Below are 10,491 nucleotides of genomic sequence, written 5' to 3'. Positions count from 1 at the left end.
AGGATATTTCTGGTGCAATGAATCTAACTACCTCTGGAGCCATAAATAGATGGTTGTATCCTCCACCTAATGGGAATAAGCATAAACACATTCCCCCATAGTTAAGGCCATACAGTGTCACATACAGACACCTTATACAGCTGTGTTATTGGTCCATCACTTACACTTTATGAGCACTTCAGAGCTGAACAGAAATGGTGTACCACCGCCATTGGCTTAGTGATAGATTATTGGCAAGTCCATTGATCTCCCCGGGAAGGTGATGGAAACATAACATCTATCTTCTTCAACTTAGATCTTTACAGGACAAACTAACAAAGATCTCTTGACTGGTAACAAGAGAAAGAATGAGGATCCACGCCCATGTCATGTGATCAAACTCTTGAATTTATGTTTAGTAGCGATTTTAATTCAAAACCCATAAATTGCCTATTTTCTTTTCAAGTTCTAATTATTCCCTTTTTTAAATGATCTCCTTATCTTATCCATATCTTTCATCCCCGATCACTCATATACATGTCAAAAAAATGCTGCCCTCTGGTGGTTAAAGAAGACACACTGCAGTACAAATTCCACAAAACAAATGATTTTTTTAATGTAAAGAGAAAAAAATAATCACATTTTATTTTGTAACACAATGAAATATAAACAAGTAAACCTGTCAAAAGGATAAAAAAAAGAATACCCTTACATTATAATCATCCCAACATAAGCACTGATAAGTGTTCAAAATACATTCAATGGTGCAAAACCCATAATTATATTTGTGAAAATGACTTTGGCATCAGGTGAGAAACTTGTAGCTTATTCACATGTTCAATAGTAATGTATGCTGTCTGTACTGTGTATCATAAACTAGCTAGGATACGGGATCTTTAGCACATCGGCATGTCCAGTTTGACACAATATATCTTTAAAAAGGAAAAAAAGAAAAAAACATAACATGTAATTATTCAGCAATGATTATGAAACGTGTAATTAATGGGGGTGGTACCTGCATCTGTGAACCCCATTTAGCTTGTTTTCTATCAGCTGAAAGTAACCTGTGTAACAGATAAAACAACATAGAAAAGGAGGAACAGTACTCTGATAGAGGTTTCATATACACAACCCCTGCCACTGTACAAAATCACAGAAAACATTCACATAATCACCTAAAACTCCAAAAATTCAAAAATTATTATTTTTCTATGCAAAATTCTCTGAAATGACTTCTCTCCCAGCTTACTGACAATGGAGTGGTTTGTGAGGATTGAAAGTGGTCCAGTGCATACGTCTCTTAAAAATAGGCCCTGGTGAAAAGCCCTTGTCCAGTTCTGATAGAATAATTTTTGTCTCTTTTAATAAGAGTTTTCACAAGGTTCAATACATTCTCCAATATGGAAAGTCAAGAGCTACTCTTCCAAACATTTACACATCTTTTGCACCATGACGAATATTCACCTTTAGTCAGTAATCAAAAGGCACTGAAAGGAGAAAATAATTTACATGGAAGAGGCTAGATGCTTGTTGGTTTAAAAACAAAACAAAAAAAACAAAAAAATCCCAAGTTATGAGCAAAATATAAAATGGTAAGGTCTGTAGAAAGACCTGGAAAATAGTTACGTGTAGAAAATATTTTACTCTAAGTTCAGTACTTTGCGATCAGGCCATCTGGCCTTCGAAACATTTCGTCAGTTTCAAGCATTTACATCATGTTCTTAGGCAGAGCAACTTAAAAGAGGTGAGCAGTTATTTGTCTCAGTCTGAGACAATCCCAACTGTCTTACTGAGCTTTAAGCAGCTGTTCACCGGTATAATATAAAAGCTCCGCTCAGCAGTTGTCCACAAAGTAGCCTACGCGTCTTAGCTGAGAAGACTAGAAGTAAACTGTGCAGGACAAGGCAAGTTTGTGTGGCCAACAACAGTTAGCGTTGTTCCTTGTTTTTCTGAACAAGCTCGTAAACGTAAGGCGAAGGCATAGTCTCTCTCCTCTCGGCCTCTATCCCATCGTTGATTCACTTTCGTCATCGTCCATGTGGTGCCTTCCTGCTGATGTTTGTCAGACTGTGCGCCAGTCTCTTGGTGAAGAGCGGGTGGCTTTTACCACAATAAGTGTGCGTCGTCTTCAACAGTTCCTCCTCTAGAGGATCCAGCAAAGAAGTCACTGGGTCCGCACCAAAAGAGTACTGGAACGACAAAATTCATTGGTTAGATCTGATGTGATGAAAAGTGTAGAATACACACTTTATGTGCTAAAACACATAATTGTAGCGACTAGAAAAGGCAGACTTGTGTTGTATGAAGGAGACGTTTGTGTCTCATGTTGCCATGTGAAGTGCCTTGTACTCTCTTATTTCTCCCCGTTTCCTCAGAGAGCTAAAAGACGGGGGTGGTGGTTGTCAAAAGGCTGGAGGAGTGGGCTTGGAAACTTAAAATGAGCAGCTGAAATCCCAAACTACTGTAAAAAACTCCCCGAGGACGGCCCTCAACCTCCTACTGTTCGAGTTGAAATTGATCAGATTCCCTCAGTAAGTAAGCAAAGTGGTGCTTTGGGCAGCATTAGCTCTTGGAAGATATCTTTCCCCGGATAAATTAAAAACTAAATCCGCGAGGCATGCTGAACTCAGATGGGACTCCAAACCTAATCTGATCGGTCAGTTGGGCAAAACATAAAAGAGTCCATGTTGTTGAAGTCAGTTTTATGCTATAGGCTTACCGTCCAGTGATAAGCGGGGATTACTGAGGAAATTTCATGTCTTCCCAATAATGAAGGAGCCTTTACAATGCTCCGAGGAAATCAAAGGGGAATTACCATTTTTTATGCCAGCTCATTTGCTTGCGGTTGGGTCCCTGATATTGGGTCACAAAGAGAATGGCATTTTTATGAGCTGCACGCACACACACATGCACACACCCGCCGGTCATAAAGTTGCATTTACAGTTGGTGTATTGATTTTGTGTGGCTGATGGGGCGCTGTTGGTGTGCAAGACACCGACTCTAAACGTACCATCGGCTGTAAAAATTTAACTGCTGCTTCCTGGGCTCAGCATCTCGGAGCCGAGGGAGGGAGGAGATGCTTTATGACGGACAAACCGCTGTGGTCTGTTTGAGACACAAGACAGGCAGACAGACAGGGAGGAGCGCTGCCGCTTGGATTTACATTTCTTTGTGTGAGGATACAGGGCCCAGACACATGATGATGATTTACATACATTTTGTCTCCAGTTCATTAAAAGTATTAACTGCTGTGGAAGAAAAAGCTCATTTCAAAAAGGGAGAATTATTGACCTGTGACATTACCGATACACGGGTACAGGGCTGAAACAGTTGATTCATCTATAAGCTGATCAACAGAACATTTTGATAATCGATCAATTAAAGTAATTTATCAAGGTGTGGTATCAAGGTACCACGTGACCCAGCCTCATTTTGATGAAAATGAGTTGATGAAATTTTGCAGGGCATGAATGTTTTAAATTGAGTGTCACACACTAATCATCTACTAAACTCAAAGCACCTGCACAGGTTTCCCCAGGTGTCATTAAATTGCTTCTGTTTGGTTTAATTGTTTCAGTTCGGTTCAATATAGGGATGACTGCAGACTTGACAACTGGCCAGAAGACCATCATTGATAGGGTGGGTAAGCCACAAAAGTTCCTAGCTAAGGAAGCTGGCTGTTCACAGAGTGCCGTGTCCATGCATATCAATGGAAAGTCTAGTGGAAGGGCAAAACGTGGCAGGAGAAGATGCACCAGCATAAGAGATGACCGTGGGCTTTACCGGATTATCAAACAGAGAAGATTCAAGAATCTGGCAGAGATCCAGAAAGAGTGGAATGAAGAGGGAGCCACAACTTCAAAAACCACCACATTCAGACGCATCCGGGAGATGGGCTACAACTGTCGGGTTCCTTGGGTCAAGCCACTTCTGAACCTGAGCCAACGTAGGAAGCGACTCAACTGGGCCAAGAAGAAGGACTGGACTGTTAGCCAGTGGTCCAAGGTCCTGTTTTCCGATTAAAGTAAAGTGTGCCTTTCATTCGGGAATCAAGGTCCAAGGGTTTGGAGGAAGACGCAATAGGTGCAGGTGTTGGTAAACCCTGCTTTCTTAAATCCAAGGTCACCGCAACAGTCTACCAGACTGTTTTAGAGGATTTCATGATTCCTTCTGCTAAGAGTCTGTATGGAGATGCAGACTTCATCTTCAAGCAGGATTTGGCCCCTGCCCATACCACCAGAAGCGCCAAAACCTGGTTTAATGCCCATGCCATCACAGTGCTTGACTGGCCAGCCAACTCGCCAGACCTAAACCCCATTGATAATCTATAGGGTATTATCAAGAGGAAAATAAGGGCCACCAGACCCAGAAACAAAGGAGAGCCGACAGCAAGCATCAAGGAAATCTGGACTTCCATAACTCCCATGCAATGCCACAGGCTGATTGCCTCAATGCAACGGCGCATCGAGGCAGTGATTAAGGCAAAGGGATTCCCATCCAAGTATTGAACATTGACATATCGTTTAGAAAGTACCATATTTTGACTGATTTGATGTGATCCTAATTTCTTTTCTGCAAAAACTGAAGTAAATGGTGATTTCTTCACAGTATTCTATTTTTTTGAATTCCTGTTTTGAGCTGGAAGCCCAAAATTCTATTTTTTTGAATTCCTGTTTTGAGCTGGAAGCCCAAAATATGTAAAAATGAACAAATATACTTGAAATCATTTGAATTGTGGGCCCTGAATCTATAATCTATGAAAGTTTAATCTTTTTAATTGAATTATGGAAATAAGTAAACTTTTCTATGATATTCTAATTTTTGGGAAATGGTCTGTATGTGTGGCTCTGCAACCAGCAACTATTTGCCAGATTGCCCCTGTTGCCTAAGCTTTCCAGAAGCTCTTCTTTTTAGCCTGCCTCCCTGTTCGCCTCTTCAAATGTGTCTGCCTCTCTGACTGCCTTCTATGGATGTTTGTGTTCACACAAACCTGCATATTAGATGAATAATCCAATTAAATTAGAGGTTTTGTTACAGTCACGGTATATAAACCTGGGTTGGGAATAGAATTCTAATGTATCATATTTCAAAATGGAGTAAAAGTGCATTTGAGGCCTCTTACCAAACCTTTGTACTCTTACTGAGTGAATGTAGTACTGTCCTGTTAGTTATTCACTGCATGACACTACACAGATAGCCTGAGGTTCTGCTGCACATGAACAAGCAAGGAAATGGATGAAATGATCTTTCCAGTGAGATTAAACACACAGAGGATCAATCCAACCCTGTTCTATCCTCCTGGCAAACCAGACTTAATCGCACATCTATGAAAGTATCAATACCTACAATGACTATTGGACAAACTGTGTGTGTGTGTTAGAGCATGCTTTGGGCCCGTAATTGATCCTGTCCTATAAAGCAGCAGTTTTAACTGCAGGCCATGGATAAGGTATGGATCAGCCATCGCGCTGATCTACGTTCAATGCTTTGTTAATAGGAAAGCAATGAGAGTCCCAATGTTGATGGCTTCATTAAGTAAATGCCACTTGTGTCATCAGTGCTGGTAAACAACCCATAAACATCCTCACGGGGGAAATTAGCTTTCACTTCAACCTTCTGAAAATGGTGGACAATCTGGTGTCGCTCACACTTGCGAAGGCTTAGGGTCAACATCAATCCAGAACCTCATTTGGGAGGGTAAAGAAACAGGGCAGTGGAGGAGAGCAGGTGTGTCACCGGGGTTATAAAGGGCCTCCTTTCATCAGACGTTGCACTAAATTACGCCTACAACACTTTGGAAAGGCTCACCGGGCTCTTTTTTCAACTTAAATGTGCCCCGGAGACTTTTAACAAGGTGCAGTTTTCAGTCATTGTTCTGGGAGACACTTTATTTTCCCAAGAAGGCTTTTGAGAGTTTTCCTGACTTTCTGCAATCAATATGTGTCCATGGAAGTAGAACTTGTAATGCAATCCTTTTGTACCATCCGTGTCTGCCTGTATCATGTCTGTGAGATGTTAAAATAAGAGTCTGGGACTTTGAACCTCAAGGGTAGACACTAAAACCGATTTCTTTTTTTTTTGGTTATTAAATTTAAGTGTAAATGAACAGCACACCTCTTGATATGATGTCCTGTCTTCAATCATAAATGAAACAGATCACCAGACACACCCAGAAACACAAGGACATCTTCAAGACCTTTTTTTTTTTTTTTTTTTTACAAGTCTGTGATAAGACGACTAAAATGAACAATAAAAAAGTTATTAAAAGATTAATGGAAGTGCAGTTAATTTTATGCACTGGGGGCAACATTGGGTAACATTAAAGCAGATAAATCTCGGCAGTTGATGCTGTTGGAGTTGAATGTTAATACGGCCTTTTCCTCTTTTATGTAGAGTTCTGTAATTTACTGTTGCTGGTTTTTCTGGTCTGAACAGTGTACACGTCCCACCGTGTCAAATCCATGAACAGAAGAAGAGGTTTACGTTGCATACTGTAACTATGGACTACTGTAACCAACATGCATGCCCACCTTTCGTATGGCCTCATAAATAGCCCTGAAGGCAGGCTGTTTGTGGTCGTGGTAAACTCCTCTGTTTCCATGGAGTATGTAGATGCCATCCTCCTCAGCTGATGCACAATTACTGCCATAGATACAATGATCTGGACGATAGTTCCACTGGCACGGAAACTCCAGCAAGGACTCTGGGAATGGAGGTACAGAAACAGTAGTCAATAAATCAGTACAACAATTAGGGCGAAATTGTACATTCGGACTGTTTAACTGTTAGTTTGTCTTCAATTTATCTTTGGAGGTTAAAGACCATTATGTGTGTCACGTTGAGAGTGCATCATTACCAGGGTTGTAGTGGAAAATGATATTGAGAAGGTCCTGGTCTCCCCAGGTTATGTTGAGTTTGTATTTCTGAAGTAGAGGCATGAGGAGTTCCTCCCAACGCAGCCCCACAGACGTCATGTCATTCTGTCAACATAAACATGTTTTACACAACAGTCTAACAGATGCCTTTACTGTGTCGGGACATTGTCATGTGTTGGAATTGAATCCAGACTTTAATACTGAACATCTGCAGCAGAAGGAGGACATCTTGTGGCCAACGAAGGCAGCACACTACTACAGTAAACCAAACATGGACCAGCTAATAAAATCTCTGTCTTCCTACCTTAAAGAACATGGTCCTCATCCTTGTCATATTCATGAGCATGACCCCTGAGTTGATGCCCGTCCTGCCGTAGAAGGGGTGGCGGGCAAAGCGGTTGTACCAAGCGATACGGGGTTCCTCGTGCTCCGGGGCCATGGCGGCCAACTGGGAGGAATTAAACTGGGACAGGAATGCCCACAGGCGGTCCACAGGCTGGAGGAAGAGGATGTCTGAGTCGACATACACGATCGAGTCGATGTCCTTGAGGATCAGCTGCACAGACGCACAAAGACAAAGATGTCACTTAGAATATTAATAATGTGCATGTTTTTCAGTGTTTTGAAAGGTGCGTACTGTTTTTAGTGTGCTGCAGTGGCCTTACAAAGAACATAACTCGACATCCTGTATTTCAATATAGCGTTCTTAAACATATGAAGACAAACATTTTTAAGTTATTTAAATCAGTAGATGTTAAAGTATAAATTCACACCAAGAATGAAGTGAGTGACCTGCAAAATATTTTACAGCTACCAATCCAATTCCACTTTCAGAGCTCCAAGTTGGGATATGTTTAGTCTTTTAAAAAGAGCTCTGAAACATCTTCTCTCTATAAGAAACTCACAGGTAAGAAGAGCCTCTGAGAAGCGCATGGTTTGAAGAGTTTCTTCCACTCTGCTGCATTCTCACTGGGGAAGCTGATGGAGTAGACTGTGTAGTTGAACTTGGAGCGAATGAAATCGGGCCACGACTCCAACTGCAACACAGATAACACATTAAATTGCTAGCAGGGATACATATATATAGCTCAGGATGTGGTCAACACACAACAGTCAGTAGCAAGAGGAATTAATTTCCCCAAATATTTCCAACTCACAGCCTCCATGAAGCTAGCGTGTAGCTGATCTTCAGCAAAGATGTGCAGGTAGAGGTGCTTGATGCTAAAAAGTACAGCAGACTTGATCATAGTGAGAGTCTCCTCCAGCCTCTCCCCGCAGGCCACCACGGCCAGGTGCATGGGAGGTTCAGGTCTGCTCTGGACGCTGCCACCACCCGCGTCCACCTGACCCCTCTGACGCATGATGTACCTGAGTGAGAGGACAGTCAGACAAATGTTAGTGAGGCTTGCTGCAAAGAATATGTAGAGATTTTTAACAAAATTCCTGTTAAGTCTTGGAATATTGCATGGCAGGCATCTAAAGGCTTCATCTGGGTGAATTATGTGTCCTTCGGCCTTCATTGGTCTTTATTGTCGATAAACAAACTCCAGACCAAAGAATAAAGTGTTTGTAACAACCCAGCCTGATTTGAATGATTAAAAATATCAACAAGTTTATGAAATTAAGTGTCAGAATCAGGTAAAAATACTGAACAGTCAAGGAGAGATTTTGAAGTGACTGAATCGTGTCAGATGAGTTCAGAAAATGACATGACTAACTTTGAAACACTCTGAGCGAGATGAATTAATCTCTATATCTCTGCTAAGGGTGCAGGGGTATGTTCAGGGTGGCCTCAGCGTGTCATCAAGCCACCCTTTAGGACCGCCCACAAAATCCTGAACTGAAAACTGGTGAAAAACTGAACCTCTAACTCCACATTTCAGTAATATATCATTCAAAGTCTTTTCACATGTTCTCAGCAACTATTCTCCGACATATTTAATGTATTTTGAAAGAATTGCCTGTAACGTCAGCGTTATACCATTTAACCAAATCAACAGGTTAAATGTTTCGTGTTTATCTTCAGTGACTTCACTCGTCACGTTACACAGCCAAACCTTAATCTGACCACCACCAACATGTCATTCCTCCTGATATATGAACTAGATCTGGAGTCAAATCCACGTTTAAGCAAAAAATACTAATCCAGCTTCTCAGATGTGAAATAGCTGCTGTTCTTTGTCTCGTACCATAGTAGTAGTACATATTTTGGACATAACAAGCTACTCGGAATACCTCAAACAATTAGTGGAGAACCTGATAACATATTAATTATGTAGTAGTATAGCATGTATAATTTATTTGGGCTCACTGCACCCCATCCTGTCTGCAGTAAGCTCTGTAAGGGACTGGAAAACAGATGAAAACCTTTAAACTTTAATAGCTCCTCCTCAAACTCTAAGATCTGGCATTAGCAGCCAGGTGTGAAAACAAACACAGCTGGATTTACAACTGCATCTCACACTGAACATATGGCATCACATAAATCACTAAATCATGACATGCACGTTTTTATTATGTTGTTTTTCTTAAATTTGCCCAAATCTAAAGCTGGTTTGGTTCTGTTGGGAGACAACACGTGAAGTTACACACCTGTGAAAGGCTCGTGTCACCGTCCCTGAACCATTACAAACATGTAACGTCAGCGGTAACGTTTGAAATGTAACGTTACTTTGCACCCAGTCAGTCAGCATCACATTCCTGTACATCACAAGTGTAGCACGGAGCACATGTTTCTATCTGTACCCACGTTTATCGTACAGAAAGGACACTTGCACCTTGTTAAAGCAGTAAAGATCTGAATATGTAGCCTTACCTATTGTACCAGTGCGGGCTTCGGGGCCCAGTTTTGTCCGCGGCCCCTCGCCTAACTCCGGGGACTCTCGGTGGGATGAAACCCCTCTTCGGTCCGTTTCCTCCGACCGGTACGTCCGAGTAAACCAGCTTACTGTAAACATACAAGCCCGAAAACACGGCAAACACTGTGCACAGCGTCAGTGCACGAATGTAACGCCGCATTTTGGAGTTTGAAAACGCAACTCGGAGCTAAAGTCATGACACAGAAACTAGCGTTTAATAACAAGTGCGAAGCTCGACGGTTTGGTGGAGCACTTCCGGCCGATGTTAAGAAAATAAAACTCAACAGGCGTTGTAATCACGCCATCTAGCGGCCTTGTTAAAGAACTACAACTCCCAATTTAATTATTACTGTCGAGCTTTGGGTGGGAAATGAAAGAGTAGCTTTGTTTACCTGTTTGTTTGAGCTGAGAGAACCTGTTAATGTCCTGTGTCCAGTGAGACAAACTGGGAACTGTACAAGATTACACACACACTGAGCTCCTCTTCGTCTCTCTGTGGATTAAATCACTGCTGTGTGTAACAATGTGGTTAAACAATTTAACAGGGTGGAAAACAATGTAATAAAACGTAATGGCTGCTGACACAAGATAGATTTTTATTGTTTTTGACGCTGCAGTATGTTATGCCTATTCATTTCTGCTGTTGTTTTATTATTGATAGGTTTGATACATATATATTAGATTTTCTACATTTTACACATTAGAAATCTTACCTTCCATTTCCAGAAAGAACATGTACTGCTACTGTAATCATTTTATCATTCATTGCAATTCCTTG

At 41.4% G+C, this 10,491-nt stretch overlaps 1 protein-coding gene across 1 annotated transcript; it reads right to left on the bottom strand.

Moving 5' to 3' along the window:
* Positions 1–926: 926 nt before the first annotated feature.
* Positions 927–9,964, bottom strand: gxylt1b (glucoside xylosyltransferase 1b). The gene is made up of 7 exons (XM_027272484.1): positions 9,671–9,964; positions 8,013–8,223; positions 7,761–7,892; positions 7,160–7,411; positions 6,837–6,960; positions 6,511–6,683; positions 927–2,168 (listed from the first exon to the last, which is right to left on the bottom strand). Exons 1-7 carry the CDS (start codon positions 9,871–9,873, stop codon positions 2,007–2,009), a joined length of 1,257 nt encoding a protein of 418 aa, XP_027128285.1. The 5' UTR covers positions 9,874–9,964; the 3' UTR covers positions 927–2,006.
* Positions 9,965–10,491: the final 527 nt, after the last annotated feature.

The sequence above is a fragment of the Larimichthys crocea genome, chromosome XX (genome assembly GCF_000972845.2).
Source record: "Larimichthys crocea isolate SSNF chromosome XX, L_crocea_2.0, whole genome shotgun sequence".
Lineage (NCBI taxonomy): Eukaryota > Metazoa > Chordata > Actinopteri > Sciaenidae > Larimichthys > Larimichthys crocea.
This window is presented reverse-complemented; position numbering and strand designations above follow the sequence as displayed.